Source organism: Oncorhynchus mykiss, chromosome 5 (genome assembly GCF_013265735.2).
Source record: "Oncorhynchus mykiss isolate Arlee chromosome 5, USDA_OmykA_1.1, whole genome shotgun sequence".
Lineage (NCBI taxonomy): Eukaryota > Metazoa > Chordata > Actinopteri > Salmoniformes > Salmonidae > Oncorhynchus > Oncorhynchus mykiss.
The window spans coordinates 57,841,747-57,865,421 of record NC_048569.1 but is presented as its reverse complement, the minus strand read 5'-3'; the positions used below and the strand labels follow the sequence as shown (position 1 = coordinate 57,865,421).

The window sequence follows — 23,675 nt, the reverse complement described above, 5'->3', positions numbered from 1 at the left end:
AACATAAAGCAAAATCTACAATGGAATGGTTCAAAAATAAACATATCCAGGTGTTAGAATGGCCAAGTCAAAGTCCAGACCTGAATCCAATCGAGAATCTGTGGGAAGAACTGAAAACTGCTGTTCACAAATGCTCTCCATCCAACCTCACTGAGCTCGAGCTGTTTTGCAAGGAGGAATGGGAAAAAATGTCAGTCTCTCGATGTGCAAAACTGATAGAGACATACCCAAAGCGACTTTCAGCTGTAATCACAGCAAAAGGTGGCGCTACAAAGTATTAACTTAAGGGGGCTGAATAATTTTGCACGCCCAATTTTTCAGTTTTTGATTTGTTAAAAAAGTTTGAAATATCCAATAAATGTCGTTCCACTTCATGATTGTGTCCCACTTGTTGTTGATTCTTCACAAAAAAATACAGTTTTATATCTTTATGTTTGAAGCCTGAAATGTGGCAAAAGGTCGCAAAGTTCAAGGGGGCCAAATACTTTCGCAAGGCACTGTATCTGTTGGCCACAGATACCTTTATAAAAACGGTAGGGGCATGGATCAGTATCTAGTGTGACCACCATTTGCCTCAAGCAGCGTGACACATCTTCACATAAAGTTGATCAGGCTGTTGATTGTGGTCTGTGGAACTCTTTTTCAATGGCTGTGTGAAGTTGCTGGATATTGTCGGAAACTGGAACACGCTTACACGATCCAGCGCATCCCAAACAGACTCAATTTCTGGTGAGTATGCAGGCCATGGAAGAACTGGGACATTTTCCAGGAATTGTGTACAGATCCTTGCGACATGAGGCCTGTGCATTATTATGCTGAAACATGAGGTGATGGCGGCAGATGAATGGCATGACAATGGGCCTCAGGATCTTGTCACAGTGTATCTGTGCATTCAAATTGCCATTGAGGAAATGCAATTATGTTCGTTGTCCATAGCTTATGCCTGCCCATACCATAACCCCACCACTACCATAGAACACTCTATTCACAACGTTGGCATCGCAAACCACTCACCTACATGACGCCATACACGTGTTCTGAGGTTGTGAGGCAGTTAATGGTAGAGAAATTAACATTAAATTCTCTTATTTCAGCTCATGAAACATGGGACCAACACTTTACATGTTGCATTTATATGTTTGTGCAGTGTACATTGGTGTAGCTGTAACGGTGGTGGTTTGTTTATTTTCCATGGCTCCCCCCCCCCCCCCCCCCCCCCCCCCCCCAACAATGATTTTCTGGAGCTACAGTTGAATGGAATCCACAATTGCATACTCGGTATGTTACTCAACTTCCTGCCATAATTGGTGATACAGATGCAAGTGTAGAGCTCTTGAAAAAGCAAAATTCCAACCAGTTGAAGTGAAATGAGGTAATTTGTCACGCGGTCTAGTTATTTGGCATGATTGATCATCTTGTGTGATGGGCAGCGATACATGTACAAATTGAAATAGCTATAACGGTGGTGGTTTGTTTCTTTTCAATGTATTTTCCTTTACAATTATTTTCTTAAACTTGTTGCTATTATTCTGATTGAGGTATGTTTGTATCGCCAAAGCACAAAGCGGATCTCAGGATGAAAGCAATAAAATTACGTTTGCTGCATATATTCTCTGTTGCCAAGACGACCGTGATTGGGAGTCCCAAATAGCGGCGCACAATTGGTGCGAGTTAGGTTTTGGCCGGTGTTTGGTTACAAATTCGTTAGGGTTTGGCCGGTGTAGACTGTCATTGTAAATAACAATTTGTTCTTAACTAACATGCCTAGTCCAGTGAAACTTTCTGCTTTTCATCGGCAGGTTTTCTTGTCATGGTCCTTAATTTATAAACACAATTTTTCTCCACACAGATATTATATATGGAATAATCGGGATATATTGTATAAAAATACCTCTCTGTTTTTAGAATATTGGTTCCGAAATAATATCCTATTGGTGAGCCAACTGGTAAATGCAGAGGGTCTTTTACTCAGTTATAAAGAATTCTTATCACTTTACAAGGTCCCTGTAACACCTAAAGATTTTGCAATTGTTTTAGATGCCATTCCCTCAGGTGTTGCTATGTTATTCGGGAACATGTCAAGACCTGACCCTCAGAGCCTACCTTCTGTTGACCCTGTTGACTCACCAGTAGGAAAGATTTGTTTATCTTTTGGTCCATTCAACAACAGAGCGATACGATTCTTGTTTCAGCAGGATGTTGTATGTTGTATACCTTATGTCATGCCTTATTGGAATGGATTTATTGATAATATCTGTTGGAAAAAAGTTTGGATGTTGCCACACACATACCTACTTGTTAACAAAATTAAGGAAGTTTCCTTTAAAATTATTCATAAATATTATCCTGCCAACCACTATTTGAAGAAGTTTAAGGAAAACATCAACTCAAATTGCTCCTTTTGTAATGACCACCCAGAAACAGTTGTGCATCTTTTTTGGCATTGTATGCATGTAAGAAAACTGTGGCAAGACATCAGTAGGTTTATAATTGAACACATTTATGAAGATTTTACACTACTGTGGAGAGATGTACTGTTTGGATTCTTTACATACAATAGAAATAAGCAGAATCATTTTTATGTAATTTCATTATTCTTTTGGCCAAATTTCATATACACAAATGTAAATTTACAAACAGAAAACCACATTTTCGTACCCTACAAAAATAAATTGAACTGTATTTTAAGACGGTTAAATGCTCTACTAACAAAAAAGCTGTTAGAATTGTAAGTAAATGCATGTCCCTTAAGGTCCTTGTGTAATTGTAATGTGATATTGTACCCCCTAGCTCGATTGTCTATTGTTTGTAATCTATGTATGCTTGTGTTCCCTCATGTGCTTCATGTATTGATTTGTTATTAATAAATAAATAAATAAATAACATGCCTAGTTAAAGGTAAAAGATATAAACCTACATAACCCAGAGTCCATACCGTCAATCAGGAAATGACGTATATGCGCATGCGTTGAGTTCCTTTACTTCCAAAACAACACGCGTGCTGTTCCAAGATGTCCGCGCCTATGGAAATAGTTCTGAGTGCCGATTCGGCTGGACAGCTATGGAACTGTGCCGTTTTGGAACTCCATTCGGGCACAAATCTCTTGGCCTATCGAGGTGGCAATACTTCTTCGAGGTCACTCACAGTTTTGAATGGAGAGTACATCCTCGGAGCCCAACTCGGGAAAAACTTCATCAACGTGTGGGAAATCCAGAGAAAGGTAGCTATGTAACGTTGGTTAGCTTGCTAGGTAACGTTGGCTAGCTTGCTAGGGGCGCGAGCGCTGTTCACAGCTCTGGAGATAATGCTCTGAAAGGTCTCTGGACATAGCTAGCTAACGTTACATATGGCTAGCTTGTTTGTTCGAATGACTGTCCGGTTAGTTTAGCAAGGTGGCTAAGGTTATTCATTGTGAAACGTGTTTTCTGTCGTTGGCTAGATACGGATAGAAGATGGTCCTAACTGTTACACATGGGATGAATGCACGATTTTTTTAAACGAAGGACACATGGAGTGTCACTTAATCAGTGATAGAGATGACCAGTTGTGGTGGTAAATTCTAGTCCTGAATCACAAGGTATACAGGCCTTTGGCTTTGTTCTAGTCCAGCACTAACACACCTCATTCATCTAATCAACAGTTTATCAGGTGCATTAGGACTGGACTGGAACATTATTCTGCACACCATGGGGGTCTCCGGGCTTGAAGAATATTGGGGGCAGTGATGGTACACACCATAGTACTATAATGACAATACAGTTGACTGTCAAAATAAAGGAAACACTTGAGTAAATGAGGGCTACAAAGTATATTGAAAACTGGTGCTTCAACACAGGTCTTGCTCCTGGGTTAATTAAGTAATTAACATCTCATCATTCTTAGGGTCATGTATAAAACATGCATAGCTGCCCATTATTTTGTCTACCATGGCTGGAATAAGATATGTGACTTTGAAAGAGGGGTCTCAAAGAAGCATAGGGGGTTTAAAGGCTGTATGTGTGTCAATCACCAGGTCTCAACCCAACTGAACACTTATGGGAGATTCTGTAGTAGCACCTGAGACAGCATTTGAAACTGTTGTGGTGAATATAAGTCCTAATTTAAGTTGTTTCCTTTATTTTGTCAGACACCTGTACATTCATGGTGTGGAATTATGTGTACATTACTTTTTATGTGAACTATATTGTTCCAGTGGGTGAACAAGATGTGGGGGTCATATTAAAATGCTGACATTCGTTTTATCTGTAGAATGAAGCAAACATGTTTTTGTGGCAATAGTCTCAAAGGTTGCCTGAATTAATGAATATCTATAGAATTAGATGCAAATACCGGCATTGGCTACAAAGGTAATGGAACTACATATCCCTTTCCGATATAGGCTGACACGCATCAAACATGTACATCTTTTTTTATTTCAGGATCAGCTGCAGCAGAAAATTGTGTGCCCTGGGATTGTGACATGCTTGACTGCATCCCCCAATGGCCTGTACTTGGTGGCAGGCATTGCTGATGCCATCTACTTATGGGAGGTGAGACAGATATGTGACCGGCCGCCTCGATCCGGTCTTATGTAGCAACATTTGAAATGGTGTTTTTTACATTGGATAAAAGTAGAGACTAAGCTAGAAAGTGGTATATCATACACTGCAGTTGAATAACAATTGAAGTAATTCTGCTTTAAAGTTGATAAACTTGTAACTCCACTTTTGAGAAAATGGCTCATGAATATTTTGGTACACCTACTGGAGAGCTCTTTGTTGTCTACACCCATTCAGCATCATTCACACCCTCTTAAGCCTCAGCCCCGCCCATCTCTTTAAGGATTCACATGAGGTAATTTGCTAAACAGAGTGATTACTAAACAGCCAAAGATTTCAAGATTAAAAGTGGTGACAGTAGTAGCCTACAATAAGGAAAAACACCAAGTAAAAATACACTTGGTCTAGTCCTTGGCCTATATCCTAATCTGACTTTGGTGCAGGTCATATTCTTCACGTTACCGTCTCTGGTAAACACACACTATATAAAATAAAACAGTTGAGTTGTCACATTCACAGGATACAGAAGGTGTACACAGTACAGTGAAATGGTAACTTGCATAGTAGCAATATCAAAAACGGATAGTGTCCAGATACAAATATTTTATAATTATTAGATGGCGCTTACCCGACACGCTTGTCTAAATTGATGGATCATGTGAAGGAAATGCTATAACCCCCCCCCAGCCACATTTCGTTAATGGATGGGTCACTATTGTCTAGACATGTACACATGTTCATGAAATACTATAGATGTCCATAATCATCCCAAGACACAATTGGCTAACTTGATGGGTCATGTAATCATCTGGTGAAGTGTTTTTAGACATGCAGTCTTTTTTCTTTTGTTTAGACATGTACTAGTAGCTAGCTAGCTAAACAATGAACCAGCATAATCCCAACTCCTACTACTACCAACCAATACAAACATCATAGCTGTAGAGTGAATCTGCAGGTAGCTAAAGCCAACCAACCAGGTTCAATGTTTGCTAGCTAACATTAGGCTATAACTAAGAATGCAAATGGGTTCTGATTTGAATAATATCACTACACAGATCATACACGTAACGTTAGCTCGCGAGCCAGCAAGCTACTGTTCGCTAGCTAGCGAACAGTCCGCTTTAACCTGCAATGAAAACGACTTTCTGAAAAAACGTATATATCTGAAAATGTAGCTAGACTCTTACCCGTATAAATGGATGAAAGCTTCACGGCAGACTGAACTGTTTAATTCCGTTTTGAGTGTAGCTACATCTTGTTTGGCCAGTGTTTTGTCAAGTCACTCTGGTTCACACTGACCGTGGTGTGTGCAGAAAGTAGAAAATCACTTTTTCTAACTGATCTGTCAATGGCGCCTGCTAAATTCAGGGTATCAATGTTGAGAAAATTTGCCAAACTTTTGTAGTTCTCGATGGTTGTTATATATTTCAAAAACGGCGGGGTAGAAAGGACTATCAACACACACAGAAGCATGCTACATGGCAGACCAATCCAAACTTATCTCCCCGCATGTCCAGCCCATCCATTATTTCAGCCAATAATGGCTAGCGGGAAGGTTCCCTCTTTTTCCGTGGCTAAACCAACTAGGCTCGTAATTTAACAATTTTACTTGTATTTATGGATGGAATACAAGTTTGTTATTAAGGCACATGAAAGTTCACATGTTCCAGAAGGCATTTCTGCCCCAAAAATACATTTTTATAAAAACATTTTTGACTTTCAAATGCCTCCTGTGAAGTAATGTCGTAACATATACCTAGTTTCCTGAAATGAGTCACATATAAAACATCAGCAAAAGGGATGTCATAGTTATTCAAATTCACATTTGACTTTAAGTTGTGTAATGTGTATGGAATGACTACGCTATGGCTCACATGTATACTCTTCTCCTCAATGCCTTTGTACTACTTTGAGGATAACATTATCGGTCCTGTACTGAAGTTGTGAGGAAGCTTCAGCTAGGCCTAATGTTTGCCCTAAGGAGCTGCTGTTAGTATCAGCAAGGTCACCTTTGCCTCACCAGTTTCAAACTACTTTGTCCTCACCATAGACTGTTTTTTTTATTGAGATGTGAGAAGATTACTCTCATGAAATTTAATTTTAATCACATTTAGTGACTGTAAATCCTTAATTTGCTGTTTGATTTCCTCAACATCTGTGTTTGACGGATCAATAAACAGTTATAGCTTAGTTTTTTTTCAGCTTTCCAAAATGAAAGTGGGGTTTCTCATTATCTATAATTTGATTGTAACAGCATGACTCTCATAAGGCGATACTCCATTGGTCAGTGAAATAATTTTATCACTGTATGAACATCTAACTTCTCTCTCGGCTAAGTGGCATTTGATGTTAATGAAATTGTCATTCTAGGTTTCCTCTGGGAATTTGCTGGCCATCTTGAGCCGCCATTACCAAGACCTGACCTGCCTACGCTTCAGTGACGACAGCAGCCATTTCATCTCAGGAGGCAAAGACAACCTGGCACTGGTCTGGAGTCTAGCCAGGTACAAACAGCTCTTACACTGGAGTGTGTTAATTACGCCGACACTGTTTAAACCATTTTCTCCAAACGCTGTTGAGTAGGCTTGGACGGTATCCAGATTGTCATACCTTCATACTGAACTTGTGCCATACCTGGATATTCATTAATACCCGCTCTGAACATAAGGGGTGCTGTTTGAAACCCCACTGATACGCTGATTAATCCTAAGGTTAGCAATGCTAACAAGTACATGTAAAATCTCTTAGACAATGCTAACTAAATGCTAACACATTTTGTCATTTCTGACCTAAACTACAGTGGGGCAAAAAAGTATTTAGTCAGCCACCAATTGTGCAAGTTCTCCCACTTAAAAAGATGAGAGGCCTGTAATTTTCATCATAGGTACACTTCAACTATGACAGACAAAATGAGGGGGAAAAAATCCAGAAAATCACATTGTAGGCTTTTTAATGAATTTATTTGCAAATTATGGTGGAAAATAAGTATTTGGTCAATAACAAAAGTTTCTCAATACTTTGTTATATACCCTTTGTTGGCAATGACAGAGGTCAAATGTTTTCTGTAAGTCTTCACAAGGTTTTCACACACTGTTGCTGGTATTTTGGCCCATTCCTCCATGCAGATCTCCTCTAGAGCAGTGATGTTTTGGGGCTGTTGCTGGGCAACACGGACTTTCAACTCCCTCCAAAGATTTTCTATGGGGTTGAGATCTGGAGACTGGCTAGGCCACTCCAGGACCTTGAAATGCTTCTTACAAAGCCACTCCTTCGTTGCCCGGGTGGTGTGTTTGGGATCATTGTCATGCTGAAAGACCCAGCCACGTTTCATCTTCAATGCCCTTGCTGATGGAAGGAGGTTTTCACTCAAAATCTCACGATACATGGCCCCATTCATTCTTTCCTTTACACGGATCAGTCGTCCTGGTCCCTTTGCAGAAAAAGAGCCCCAAAGCATGATGTTTCCACCCCCATGCTTCACAGTAGGTATGGTGTTCTTTGGATGCAACTCAGCATTCTTTGTCCTCCAAACACGACGAGTTGAGTTTTTACCAAAAAGTTATATTTTGGTTTCATCTGACCATATGACATTCTCCCAATCTTCTTCTGGATCATCCAAATGCTCTCTAGCAAACTTAAGACGGGCCTGGACATGTACTGGTTTAAGCATGGGGACACGTCTGGCACTGCAGGATTTGAGTCCCTGGCGGCGTAGTGTGTTACTGATGGTAGGCTTTGTTACTTTGGTCCCAGCTCTCTGCAGGTCATTCACTAGGTCCCCCCGTGTGGTTCTGGGATTTTTGCTCGCCGTTCTTGTGATCATTTTGACCCCACGGGGTGAGATCTTGCGTGGAGCCCCAAATCGAGGGAGATTATCAGTGGTCTTGTATGTCTTCCATTTCCTAATAATTGCTCCCACAGTTGATTTCTTCAAACCAAGCTGCTTACCTATTGCAGATTCAGTCTTCCCAGCCTGGTGCAGGTCTACAATTTTGTTTCTGGTTTCCTTTGACAGCTCTTTGGTCTTGGCCATAGTGGAGTTTGGAGTGTGACTGTTTGAGGTTGTGGACAGGTGTCTTTTATACTGATAACAAGTTCAAACAGGTGCCATTAATACAGGTAACGAGTGGAGGACAGAGGAGCCTCTTAAAGAAGTTACAGGTCTGTGAGAGCCAGAAATCTAGCTTGTTTGTAGGTGACCAAATACTTATTTTCCACCATAATTTGCAAATAAATTCATAAAAAAATCCTACAATGTGATTTTCTGGATTTTTTTTCTCATTTTGTCTGTCATAGTTGAAGTGTACCTATGATAAATTACAGGCCTCATCTTTTTAAGTGGGAGAACTTGCACAATTGGTGGCTGACTAAATACTTTTTTGCCCCACTGTATACAAGTAACTAAAAAAAATGCTCCACAGTTTGCTGCACCCACAAAACAAATATCAGCCAGTGAGGCTCTTGATCCAGGAGGTGATTCTCTGCTGTTCGCAAGCAAATACTTGATTTTGGAAGAAGCTAACCACTTAGCCAGATAGCTAACTAGCTACTAAATTAGCAAACCGGATGCACAACTGTAGATTATTCAGCACATTTTAGACAGTTAACTTAGTAGTTAGTTATAAGATATCTAGCTGGCAAACATTTAGTTGTGAATTCCGTACGGTAATTAGATCACCTGGCGCATGCTGCGCAACAGTGAGTGACTCGCATGGTTCCTGTCTCTCATCGTTGTGTGCCTGTAAACAAACACCACATGACGTGGCTGGGGACTACCATAATATTCCTAATGTGACCGGTGAAATGAAGAACGCAATGAATGAAAAGTACGAAAATGTATGCACTCACTACTTACTGTAAGTCGCTCTGGATAAGAGTGTCTGCTAAATGTAAAATGTTCATCTCCTAACGTATTGTACAAGTTGACTGCAGGTATTTACTTAAAGTAGTTTCAAATATTCACATTTATTTAAAAAACTTTAAAGAAATCGATTATTGAAAAACCATCCCGCTGCTGGGGGGAACCATGGTTACTTGATGACAGTGGCAGAGGTAAGAGAGGATTTCTGGCAGCTGATGAATAAAACACGTATTTTTAATTCTGCCGAGAAGTGCTTTTATGATCTGAGATAACAAGTTACACAATTTACTCAGATTCTCATCAGATTGTCCAAGGTAACTAATTAGCTAGCTTTGTAATCCTCTAAGTGTAGACAACCCTAATAATAGATGTGCAGTAGTATGTAATATTTCTTAACTAAGATATGCTAGCTAAATCATTTTAGGGGTTAATATAGAATTGGCCTAATATGTCAATGAGACCAAGAAATAAAATTCAACTGTCCTTGATTTTCAGATGAGTTTTAAAGGAAGAGAACATAATAAAATTCATGCATTTTGGAGTAGAATTTCCTTTAAAAAAGTCACCAGAAGTTACCTTCTCACAGTTGTTCAACAACAACAAAAAACATCTCCCCAGGAAGACTCCACCCGTCTTGAAGTGTTTGGCAGCTGATGCACATCTACAGTGGCAAGAAAGTTTGTGAACCCTTTTGGAATAACCCGGATTTCTGTAATTGGTCATAATTTGATCTGATCTTCATCTAAGTCACAACAATAAACACTTAAACTAATAACACAATTATAAGTTTTGATATATTTATTGAACACACCGTGTAAACATTCACAGTGCACGGTGGAAAAAGTATGCGAACCCTTGGATTTAATAACTGGTTGACCTTCCTTTGGCAGCAATAACCTCTAACGTTTTCTGTAGTTGCGGATTAGACCTGCACAACGGTCAGGAGGAATCTTTGACCATTCCTCCCTGCAAAAATGTTTCAGTTCAGCAATATTCTTGGGATGGTGTGAACCCCTCTCTTGAGGTCATGCCACAGCATCTCAATCGGGTTGAGATCAGGAAGGCGTATTTTCCTCTGAAGCCATTTGTCGTTGTCCTGCACCTGAGCTTCAATCCTGCAAAATGTATTGATAAACTTGAAATAATTTGTCCGTCGTTGATAGCAAGCGGTCCAGGCCCTGAGGCAGCAAAACAGCCCAAACCATTTTATTTATTTATTTATTTATTTTTATTTCACCTTTATTTAACCAGGTAGGCTAGTTGAGAACAAGTTCTCATTTACAACTGCGACTTGGCCAAGATAAAGCATAGCAGTGTGAACAGACAACACAGAGTTACACAGTGTAAGAGTACACAGAGTAAACAATAAACAAGTCAATAACACAGTAGAAAAAGAGTCTATATACATTGTGTGCAAAAGGCATGAGGTGGTAGGCGAATAATTAAACATTTTCAGATTAACAACTGGAGTGATAAATTATCAGATGGTCATGTGCAGGTAGAAATACTGGTGTGCAAAAGAGCCGAAAAGTAAATAAAATAAAAACAGTATGGGGATGAGGTAGGTAAATTGGGTGGGCTATTTACCGATGGACTATGTACAGCTGCAGCGATCGGTTAGCTGCTCAGATAGTAGATGTTTAAAGTTGGTGAGGGAGATAAGTCTCCAACTTCAGCGATTTTTGCAATTCTTTCCAGTCACAGGCAGCAGAGAACTGGAAGGAAAGGCGGCCGAATGAGGTGTTGGCTTTAGGGATGATCAGTGAGATACACCTGCTGGAGCGCGTGCTACGGGTGGGTGTGACTGAGATAAGGCGGGAACTTTACCTAGCATGGACTTGTAGATGACCTGGAGCCAGTGGGTCTGTCGATGAATATGTAGCGAGGGCCAGCCGACTAGAGCATACAGGTCGCAGTGGTGGGTGATGTAAGGTGCTTTAGTAACAAAACGGATGGCACTGTGATAAACTGCATCCAGTTTTCTGAGTAGAGTATTGGAATCTATTTTGTAGATGACATCGCCGAAGTCGAGGATCGGTAGGATAGTCAGTTTTACTAGGGTAAGTTTGGCGGCGTGAGTGAAGGAAGCTTTGTTGCGGAATAGAAAGCCGACTTTAGATTTGATTTTAGATTGGAGATGTTTGATATGAGTCTGGAAGGAGAGTTTACAGTCTAGCCAGACACTTAGGTACTTAGATGTCCACATATTCTAGGTTGGAACCATCTAGCCCAAACCATGATGCTCCCTCCACCATAATTTACAGTTGGGATGAGGTTTTGATGTTGGTGTGCTGTGCCTTTTTCTCCACACATAGTGTTTGTTCCTTCCAAAACAACTCAACTTTAGTTTCATCAGTTTCAACTGTCCACAGAATATTTTTCCAGTAGCGCTGTGGAACATCCAGGTGCTCTTTTGCGATCTTCAGACGCGCAGCAATATTTTCTTTGGACAGCAATGTCTTCTTCTGTGGCGTCCTCTCATGAACACCATTCTTGTTTAGTGTGTTAACGAGTCTACAATACGTAACAAAGATGTTAGCATGTTCCAGAGATGTCTTTAGCTGACACTCTAGGATTCTTCTTAACCTCATTGGACATTCTTTGCTGTGCTATTGCAGTCACCTTTGCAGGACGGTGACTCCTAGGGAGAGTAGCAACCGTGCTGAATTTTCTCCATTTATAGACCATTTTTCTTACCCTGGACTGATGAACATCAAGGCTTTTAGAGATACTTTTGTAACCCTTTCTAGCTTTATGCAAGTCAACAATTCTTAGTCTTAGGTCTTCTGAGATCTCGTTTGTTCGAAGCATTGTTCATATCAGGCAATGCTTCTTGTGAATAGCAAACTCAAATTGTAATTATTATTATTTTTTTTTTATAGGGCAGGGCAGCTCTAACCAACATCTCCAATCTTGTCTCATTGATTGGACTCCAATTAGCTTTTGGAGAAGTCATTAGCCTAGGGGTTCACATACTTTTCCCAACCTACACTGTGAATGTTTAAATTATGTATTAAATATAGACAAGAAAAATACAATAATTGGTGTGTTATTAGTTTAAGCACACTGCTTTTCTATTGTTGTGACTTAAAATTGGAGCTGATCTTCATATATGACCAATTTCCGCTAGTGGGACAACTTCTGGTGAAATTGGAGGGCGCAATTCAAATAAATGATGGATATTAAACATTTAGGTACGTACAAGTGTCTGATATCGGTTGAAAGCTTAAATTCTTGTTAATGTAACTGCACTGTCCGATTTACATTAGCTATTGCAGCGAAAGCATGCAATGTGATTGAGGACGGCGCCCCACATCAAAATATTTTTCCACCGGCAACTGTTTCATAAATTCACAAATAGCGATTAAATATTCACTTACTATTTGAAAATCTTCCTCTGATTTGTCATCTAAAGGGTCCCAGCTATCACATGTAGTTTTGTTAGATAAAATCCTTCTTTATATCCCAAAAAGTCTGTTTAGTTGGCGCCTTGATTTGAGTAATCCACTCGTTCAACATGCAGAGAAAGTAATTAGAAAATCTACATCTAAACTTTGTTTCAACAAGTCAAAACACGTTCCTATTTACTCCTCAGATACCCTAAAATGTAATCAAACTATAATATTCCTTACGTAAAGAAGTATGTTCAATAGGAAACCGATTTTAGCAGGTGCATCCTGTCTTTATCGCTCGTACAAACACGAATTTCCAAGACTGTGTCCCTGCACTAAAACTGATATTTCTTATTCATTTTGGAAGTTACAAGCCTGAAACCTTGAACATGGATTGCTGACACCCTGTGGAAGCCATGGGAATTGCATCCTGGGAGCTAGAATTCAGTATGCCCTTATACCTGCCATTGTAAGAGTCTCTTTTTTTTTTCTTTTTTTTATTTTACCTTTATTTAACCAGGCAAGTCAGTTAAGAACAAATTCTTATTTTCAATGACGGCCTGGGAACAGTGGGTTAACTGCCTGTTCAGGGGCAGAACGACAGATTTGTACCTTGTCAGCTCGGGGGTTTGAACTCGCAACCTTCCGGTTACTAGTCCAACGCTCTAACCACTAGGCTACCCTGCCGCCCGTCTTTCTCAACAAAAAAAAGGTGGTTGGTTTTTCTTTGGATTTTCTCCTACCCTATCTATTGTGTTATATTCTCCTACTTTATTTGAACATTTCTACAAACTTCAAGGATTTTCTTTCCAATGGTACCAATTCTATGCATATTCTGGCTTCAGGGCCTGAGCAACAGGTGTAGTGGCAAATCGGTTCAAATATGACACAACCAAGAACTTTGTGAAAATCAATATAGACTTTTAATACAACAGTATCATAAGCCGGAGCGGTCCGCGGAACACACACTTTTTCAGAGCCCTCGCTCTGAGTTATACACCTACCATATAAGTCCCTCCCATATGCAAATTAAGTTACATCCCAATCCGTGCTTCCTGCTTGTTCAGCCCAATAACGCCCCCATCTGCTTTCCATTAGATCCTAATGGTGACAAGACCCTTGCTTTGACCCTTCACTCAGCTTAATGCGTTCTCCTGTTTGTGTGTTATCTAGGGTCAGCAGACTATGTGTCTCTTCTGTTTTTAGCATGCTCAGCTATACTAAAAATACTATACATTCCCCTTTCCTGTGGCCTGTGTTCATACCCTGTAATTAACTCCATGTGTCCCTTTTGGTGTCTTTCATCTCCTTTAGCTTTATGGTGCCTAGCTGTTCTGGTCGCCTTCTTTTCATATGGTTGTCTAAGATCAAACAGACTTGTCTCCTGTGATGTGATTGATGTCTGTAATCCATCAATTGGTCCTTTGGCTGACCCCCTCCTTAGATAACCTCTGACCTTTGTATGTCCAGCTGCCCTAGGTGTTGCCCTCTCCCATGGCCCCACTCTGGCTTCCTGTCCTATACAATAGACAATGTACCTTACCAGAATGGCAAATGCATCCCTCTTTTATATAGGACAGTATATTTATCCATATATGTACCTAATTTCTCCCACATAACCCCCCTCTGGTGCTTTAATAAGCACCAAAAACTTAAAGGACATATATGGAACATAATATCAACAGTCGATTATCAAAAAAAAATATTTTTAAATAAAAAATAAAAAATAATTAAAAAATAAAACTTCCTAATCACCTACACCAAACATCTCTAGTTTTTCATAAGAGTAAAATATCTAGTTCGGTATAGAAACAAAAAATAATACATTATCTTTTGTTAAAGCATGAGCATGTAAATACATAACCTTGTCTGAGGTTCTCAGCTACGCGAAAAAGAAAAATATATATATAATAAAGCAATGAGTCAAATAATAAATTGAATATGAGAAAACACTAGGCCTCCATGCAGTTACAAAATAAAATTGACACATCATTCTACATTTAAGCTTTCCACATGATTCTCCCTCTCAGACACCTCTCCAACAACCGTGATACCATCAATACCAACTTCTGTTAGAAGATTAAGGACATGGTCCGTAGACACTTGTAACTGGGATATCCCACTGTTACCTACATGTTTTTAAATATAACCTAGCATTTTAGAAGGCAAAACTAACTTTTAATTAAAAGAAACCAGATATATTCATTGATATACCTATAAAAACATTTTATAAAACATACTAAAACACAAGGCCGTGAGCAAAAGTAGACCTTACATAACACCTCTTGTACTTACTACGGAAATGACCCTTTTTGTGGATATGCATCAGTTGACTTTCTTATGAATTTGGAATGACAGCATAACTGTCCATTTTCATCAGTATAGTGGCCTGGCCTACCCGGCACAGGATCAACTATCACCGGAGTGTCAGCTCTACTTACAAACATCTGTTTAACCGTTGTCTGGATCACAAGTGATTTCACCCAGGGTAAAACACAACAAAATACAATACCCAGAGCCAATAACCCCCCTTCCAGCATAAAGGCCGTCCTAGCAAACATGGCTCCCTATTTCCCCAATGCTAAGTCCAACCAATCCCAAACATGAGAGTCCACCCCAGCATTTTTCTTAACCTCTTTTCTTAACCCTTTAAGTTTAGCCATAGCGATTGCAAGGGATCCATTAGGCGCAGTGTTATTGGGAATAAAGGTGCAACAATCATCCCCGAACATAACAAACTCCACCCTTCTCTGCAAAAAGCCAATTGAGAGCCTGTCTATTTTGGCAAGACATTTTACTGGTATCCTGTACCTATTCCCCCAACGCCGTTAAAGCCGAGTCAGTATAGTTAATGAATCTCTGTTGGTTATAGTATATGTAATTAATCCACTCTAAGTTCTTATTTGATGTTATCCACAAAAATTAAGATTCAAATCCAGATTTAACTTCATCTCTTGCCTTGAACTCCCAACCCAGTCTAATTTAATATGGTTCTGCCTCTAGTGCTCCCTCGAGCAATCCTACATTCTATGTCACACAAGGGAATGTAGTATTTTCTCTGAATATTGAACATTTTACATTTAACGCATTCTTCAAATGATGCAGGTTCAGGTACTATCAAAAGATCAGACAAAGGTGATTTTCTACACAAAATACAATTGTCCCTCCTATGTTTATTTCTGCTGTATACTTAGCCTAATCGTACCACTCATTCTTCACTATTCATTTCATGTGGTGTCCTTGAGTGGTTCAGAGTCTGGTATGTCTGTGTCTGTCATCTTTGCAATGTTCTTATCTTGAGGTAGGTCATTAAAGTTAGTCAAAAAGTTCAAAATGTCAGTAAAGAACCCTCCTGGTTCTGATGCTTTCTAGCTACCGCAGGCTCTTCCTGTTTAGGTATTGGCGTAAGACCAATTCTGAATGACTGAGGAACTACTCCCTTCAGCCAATCTTGTTCTCATTATTTCACCTATTAATTCTTCACCTTCAACTGGTTCAATCTGATTCATGGTGAGCACCCACTCGTCTACTTCTTTGGTTAACGTCAGGTCACATCCTTTTGAGTCCCAAATAACTTCTCTCTTCGTTCGATGATATGTCCATCCACCGAATGCAATCTCCGGTAAGGGTTTGATCCTTTTGTCTTCTCTTCTTCTGTTTCAGTTATATGTTGAGGTGGGACAGAGATTCTAACCTTGTCAGTCTTTTTAGATTGTTTGACTGGTTCCTCTCTTCTCTTCCTGTTTCCACCCTACATCTTGATTGTGCGTGAGTCTGTTGTTGCTATACTAGCGTTCACTGTTACTTCTGTTATGTCAATATCATTGTTCTTCTGTGGCTCTAACTTCAAGTGTCTGTTAAGGAGACAATTCAAGAGCTGAAAAGTCAATTTTGGGGAAATCCCCATTTTCTTCAGCTTGCTGGACTTTTCCTCCTCTTTGCGGGGTCTCTCCTTCTGTTCCTGTGAGGCCTCTCCTCCTCTGTCTTCCCCTGAGGCTCCCTCCTCAGGCCGGACTGTGCTTCCATCTGGAAGGTGACCATTTCAGGGAAGAGATGTTCACATTCTTTAGGCGATACCTCGGGGTCCCACTGTAGAAGGCTTCCGTCAACAGAGTCTGCCCCAACAAGTATATCATCAGGAGTGGCAGACATGTTACCCCCTCCCACTTCTGGGCTTTCTGGCCATACTGGAGGAAACTTTGGTTGTTTGTCTCTTTTCTTTTCAGGCTCTTTTTCCCTGGTTCGTTCTTCTGAGTATGTTAGCCGATGCACTCGTTGTATCTGGTCTGCCATTTTCTTGATTCCTCCCCGGCGCTTTGATCGATTCCGCTGCTCCTGCTCCCTCCGGGGTCCCTTCTGGTGAATCAGCATCCTCTGTGTCCTCATCTCTGTATGGTTGTGTCCTTCTCTCCGTCGGGACTCGGGTGCAGTGGTTTAGATGATACCACGTCTTGCTTCCTTTCACTTGGACGGCCGTGTTTGTGGCTGTTGCCACCTCGTAGGGTCCTTCCCTCCTCGGCTGATCCCACTTCCTTCGGAACACTCAAACGTAGACTCGATCTCCTGGTATCACTGGGAGAGATCCTTCTGGTCCCCTTGGATCATCAGATGTGGAACCTCTCATCCTGGTTCAGATTTCTGCCTTCTTTCTATGGGGCATTCATACTTAGAGACTTATGGCCTCTGTTCTATGATTACACCATACATTCTCTTACTTCCATCACTCATCACACAAACTGACATTCCAGCTGAAGCTGGAGAACCCTTCTCCATCTGGTTTCCTAAACATAAGACTTGGAAAACAAAGGACAAAACATAACAGTATTGACAATGTTATATGTTATGCATGACTGTATTCATGAATACTGAAATCTGAGACCATGACAATTCCCACTCTCTCTTCACCTGACTCTATGCCTCCAGGATACTTTTCTGCTGGACTCCACAAAAATGGAGGCCCTAATTGGCTTCCTCGTGCTTTCATCCAGTCTTCCCCTTTCGGCCGCAGGTTCTGAGAGGTGTTCCCAAACCATGTCATTTTTTACTTAGTTCCCCATCTGCTCTGTTTCAACTGATAAACATGTGCATAACCTTAATCAACATTATTCCTTCTTAAAGTAATTCAACACGGAATGAGCTTCCACATTGAGCCTTCAACATGTGGTTTAGAGTACAACTACCCTAACATATATCCTTATTCACATGATACATTATCAAATAAAACAAATAACCCCCAAACTCAACCCAGTATGTCTACAGTAGAATCTAGTCTCTCTCTCTCTCTTTTGTTTTGTTTCACGTCCTCTGTCATGGTGTTTTCAAGCTCACCCATTATTCAGCTGGACCTTACTTCTTGTGAAACTTATGCACCCATCATAGAGAGACATGACAATCTTTACCACTGCAGGTGCTGTAAGAAGTATATCCCCAGCCCGGTGTATCTTGATGTACACTCAGTTTCCAGAATTCAGCCCATGCCCTTCCATCTGGCGTCTTTTCCTGGGAACATACATACTAACTCATGGGTTATTTCCTGACAAAAGACTTTCTTCTTAGAGCAAGATCACTAAATCTTAATTTTTAAATAACAGCCCTATGTAAACATTCTGTCTTAAATACCTGGCCTCTTGCCACAAAAATATTCATAATGATAGCCAAATTATGGTCCCTACCGTAACTGCTGCAAGAATAACATGTAATCAGTCAAGTGTCTTCCAGTTGAAAGAATATCCAATCCTAACAAAACTAAATCCTAAGCTTCTTAAACTTTTGCTCTAGTGTTCAAAATGCCACTACTTATCACTTTTACCATAATCTAGGTATGTGTAATGTTCTATTTACTTTTAGAATTGTCCCTATATTTTTACAAAACCAACTGTCCTTCCTTTTCTGTGAATTATCTTGTCTATCAATATACACTGTTTCTAGAAATAACACCCCCCTCTTGTTACCATAACCTTCATATATGAGCCCCCAATGTAGTTACAGTTTTTCTAACCCATAACACATAAGTCACTACTCCTAATTTCCTTCCATAGTTTGATACATACTTAAACATTCTCAAATCATTTTTAGTCAATATATATCAGTCCCTCCTCAGGAAAAATATACACTCTTATTTTCCTCAAAACAAAAATAAATTGACCAAACAAGAAAAATGGTAAAGTAAATTATAATAACTGCATATTTGCAATAAATTACCACTATTTGTAATGTCTTCTTGTAATGTCTTCTTCATCCTTGGGTGTTATCACACAACAGACTATACTTTTTATTCAATTACTTATGTCATTCCAATGTATCACTCCAATTACTATGATATTGTAAAATAAAAGAAACAAAAACCTTTAATTTAATATTCTGTAAATTCTGTCAATCACCCTGTCTCAGGATTAGTTTCCAGAGCTTCCCTAGGCCTAATAAATTTAAACAGTCCTATAACCAAAACATAACTAAATGTTGTTTATAAATTTCACACCCACTTGGTGTTATGATAGTCTCTCCCAAGCATGAATGCATTCTGACATTACATTTCCATGATAACTCCCTTATTCTACTGGCGATCTCTCAGATGAGTTACAGATTATGTAGTTATCATCATAACCCTTGCAGAAACCCCCACTCCAATAACCTATTTGGAGTAACTGTTATCCCTTGTTTACATATATTTCCATTTTATATGTAGAATGAACAAAGCACATTTTGTATTTACCCAAAGACCATAACCCCAGGGAACTGATATGTTCTCCTATAACCCCATGTTAAATAAAAATAAACCTATTTGAATAACTAGTCAATTCAAGATTACAACTCTTCATCTTTTTCCCAAGGAAATAATGGAATTTCAAAGTGATTCTACACTTTGAACAGAAACTGGTGTTTCTCAATCATTTTATAATTAAATCCCACCTATTCCAAAAATTTCTAGTGAAGTTGATCAGTCTTCACGGGAAATTCTTAGAGTTCAGGGCATTCGACACCATTATAATGTTTTCACTCTTTTTTCTTTAGAAACATCTTAACCACACTTTCAAAAGCACTTCCATCCTTCTGCATACCCAATTTGAAACCGAACTGAAAAACCCATTGAAAATGTAACCCCTTTTTTCTGGAAAAGAAATGTACATTTCGTTAACATTCACCATGCCACCCTCTAAATCAGCAAGCCAACAGTAACACACATACTAAAATCCCCTCACTTATCCCGAGCATGCGATAAAAGCTCCAGCCATGCACAGAACGCACAATTCCCCCCTGCTCGGCCATCTGTATCCTACCCTTAGAAATTGAATACACCCATACTCTACAATTTGCTTTTCTTCTAACTATTTTTACCACGCTTGTGATTTTTCATATACGTTTATTTTCCGTATTTTGACGCTAATAACAACTTCTCCACGCATTTTATCACCACTGAAACCGCCATTTTAATGCAAAACGACTCCGAGTGGGGCTATTTGTAAATTACATCGGTACCTTACTATAAGTTAGGTAAAACGTGATCTAGTACGTATTTCATCACATAAACTGTACTCTCTATGAACCACTTTTTGATCAATCAGAGACTATACACCGCTTGGTGAAAACTTCATTCGTACTAACCTTAGAACGATCAGTTGTTGTTCTTTTAAAACGGGTGTAAATTCCTGTATTTCTGCATTCTCTACTATCGCATTCCAGTGTCATCTTACACTAATTTTCCCCCACACTAGTTAGCCCTGCTCTACAACTTCTTACACTTCCCCCATCGTAATGTATTTCTGATGATATAATGTTAATTAACATTAAAACGCTGGTAAGTTAAGCTTCTTGTTATGGTTGTATGTGATCGTTCCAATTCATTATTTTATTTATCCTGTTTACCGGGTAATGTTGCCCTACATTGTAGCAAACCGCTCCTTCATATTCAAATCGAATTGGTAGAATTAACGTGCGCTTCTTTCAGCGACTCTATGGCTTTATTAAATTTCGCTATCTCTATATTCCAGGGAGAAACAGTCCATTTGTTTCCATGCCACTATTTATTTTTCCTAAACTCTCCCATCGCATTATATACTTTATTTACTATTTTCCAAGGTAGATCTACCCTACTTTCTCAAATAATAATTTATTAGTCACATCACTTAATACCTCCTATTAAAACCTACTCTATAATGTCTACAACTGTATTACTGAATACTACAGAAGCCTTAATGTCTTATTCTAGTACAGCACCTCAAATATCACTGTGTTTTTATCTTTGCTTATACTATTACTTTAACTTTATTCAATGTATTAAATCCTATTTCATATAATTTTCCTTCTAATTCAGCTTATTTATAATGTCTGCACTTTCTTATCTCTTTATTTATCCGCTTGCTATATTCTCTCTTAGCCTATTTTACTGTTTAATTCCTGAGGCTATTTTTAAATTGCAGCCTCCTATTTCGTTTACAGGGCTCGTGATATTTTTAATGTGTTCTAGACTTCTATTTTCATGCAATTCTCACTTTTGCCTAGATTTATTTTAACCAGTATATTTTAGTTTATCTGTATATTTTTAAGTTATTTCTTCCTACTTCGCATCCGTTTTATACTATCCATGCCTTGTTTAATACCTCTTTTTAACACCTATTGTAATTTTTACAATGGTCTTTTAACTCATTATCCAGTCAATGTTTTATGCTTATGTATAACTTATCTTGCCCAATATTTATCGATTTCGTTCCTCTTCCCAGTGAGAGTTAAATGCGCTCTCTTTCTCAAATTACACTTAGTTAACTGTCAGAGAGGCCTGCGCATTCCCAGTTGGTCACAGACACACAGCCTGTTCTTCCTCTTCTTTCTAATCTGCTCATTCAGCACAAATAATTATATTACAGCATTCATTCAATCCTTTTGTCTTTACCTAAAAACAAAACAGTTTATTACCTAACTTAATTCACTTCCTCTACATAAGCTGGTATTATCCTATAGGATTTTTCATGCATACTCTTCGTTTTTACCTAAAAACGACCTATAGTTTATCCCCTAGTTTAATACACTTCCTCTACATAAACTGGTATAATCCAATAGGATTTTTACGACATGACGAGACTACTGTCTAATCGGATCAGCTTGTCTTCATATCCTATTCATCCACCCCGTATTGATCTTTATTCTACGTTAGAGCAATATCGTGGCGCGACCTACTGATTTATAAACCCCCGTTTAGCTAGACGGAGCGTTTTATATTCGCAGGATTTCCTTTTTCAGTTGAACGTCGCACAATCAGGCCAGCGTTCTTTCTGTGTTTTAAATATTCACCCGTACAGACCTTCATTTCAAAGCGGTAGCCATGTGTATTTATTTTCTAAATACTCATCCGTACAGACCTTTTGCTTGAAGCGGTAGCCATGAATGTTTATCTATCTACTTATCAATAAAGTAGCCTACCCATTCAGTCCTTCAGCTAAATATTTTGAAGCGGTATCGCAGGATTACTTATCAATAAAGTAACCTACCCATTCAGACCTTCTGGTAAATATTTTGAAGCGGTATCGCAGGACTTCTATAACTACTTATTTTATTCAAACCTTATAAGCAGATAGCTGTAACCCTGTGCCCAATCCCAGCCCCAACATGCCAGAATAACACACCCTACACCAGCGAAGTTCACAGCCCCCACCTACTTACTCACTAGACATGCATGCACATTCATTATACAATTTCCAAGCTTACACACATGCATGCAAATTCATTGAATTTCAAAAAGTTATTTCGTTTCTATAGTTTTTAGGAAATTTGAGAGAGAGAGACCTACTTGACGCTCCTCTTGCTGAGGCAGGATCTCTGAAGCGATCTACGCAAACATTTCACTGTTGTCTTACCTTAGCTGGGTGGCCACCCTTGTTTGCCCAGATCGTCCAAAGATCCCGCTGCCAGCCAAGAACGTTATTCAGTCCCTAATTCTCCTGGCAAGCTCGCCAATTATGTAGTGGCAAATCGGTTCAAATATGACACAACCAAGAACTTTGTGAAAATCAATATAGACTTTTAATACAACAGTATCATAAGCCGGAGCGGTCCGCGGAACACACACTTTTTCAGAGCCCTCGCTCTGAGTTATACACCTACCATATAAGTCCCTCCCATATGCAAATTAAGTTACATCCCAATCCGTGCTTCCTGCTTGTTCAGCCCAATAACGCCCCCATCTGCTTTCCATTAGATCCTAATGGTGACAAGACCCTTGCTTTGACCCTTCACTCAGCTTAATGCGTTCTCCTGTTTGTGTGTTATCTAGGGTCAGCAGACTATGTGTCTCTTCTGTTTTTAGCATGCTCAGCTATACTAAAAATACTATACATTCCCCTTTCCTGTGGCCTGTGTTCATACCCTGTAATTAACTCCATGTGTCCCTTTTGGTGTCTTTCATCTCCTTTAGCTTTATGGTGCCTAGCTGTTCTGGTCGCCTTCTTTTCATATGGTTGTCTAAGATCAAACAGACTTGTCTCCTGTGATGTGATTGATGTCTGTAATCCATCAATTGGTCCTTTGGCTGACCCCCTCCTTAGATAACCTCTGACCTTTGTATGTCCAGCTGCCCTAGGTGTTGCCCTCTCCCATGGCCCCACTCTGGCTTCCTGTCCTATACAATAGACAATGTACCTTACCAGAATGGCAAATGCATCCCTCTTTTATATAGGACAGTATATTTATCCATATATGTACCTAATTTCTCCCACACAGGCAGTTTACTTTGGACACGTCATTCAGGTGGAAATTGAGAAAAATGGGGCCTAGCCCTAAGAAGTTTTAATTAAAACTCATCTGAAAATTGATGACAGTTGAATTTAATTTCTTGGTCTCAATGACATATTAGGCCAATTCTATATTAACCCCTAAAATGATTTAGCTAGCAT

At 39.4% G+C, this 23,675-nt stretch overlaps 1 protein-coding gene and 1 long non-coding RNA gene across 3 annotated transcripts in view; one reads left to right on the top strand and one right to left on the bottom strand.

Annotated features, from left to right (window-relative positions):
- The first annotated feature begins 2,962 nt into the window (after nucleotides 1–2,962).
- The window catches only part of wdr18 (WD repeat domain 18), a 90,824-nt gene continuing 70,111 nt past the window's right edge, over nucleotides 2,963–23,675 (top strand). For both annotated transcript variants that reach the window (XM_036977950.1, XM_036977949.1), the window contains exons 1-3: nucleotides 2,963–3,221; nucleotides 4,420–4,530; nucleotides 6,910–7,043. In XM_036977950.1, coding sequence (XP_036833845.1) covers nucleotides 3,012–3,221; nucleotides 4,420–4,530; nucleotides 6,910–7,043 — 455 coding nt within the window. In that variant the 5' untranslated portion in view covers nucleotides 2,963–3,011. The remainder of the gene's footprint in view (nucleotides 3,222–4,419; nucleotides 4,531–6,909; nucleotides 7,044–23,675) is intronic.
- On the bottom strand, nucleotides 13,904–23,500 carry LOC118964626. Its single transcript, XR_005051768.1, has 2 exons — nucleotides 17,698–23,500; nucleotides 13,904–17,585 (listed from the first exon to the last, which is right to left on the bottom strand). It is a non-coding gene; the product is annotated as an uncharacterized LOC118964626 (long non-coding RNA).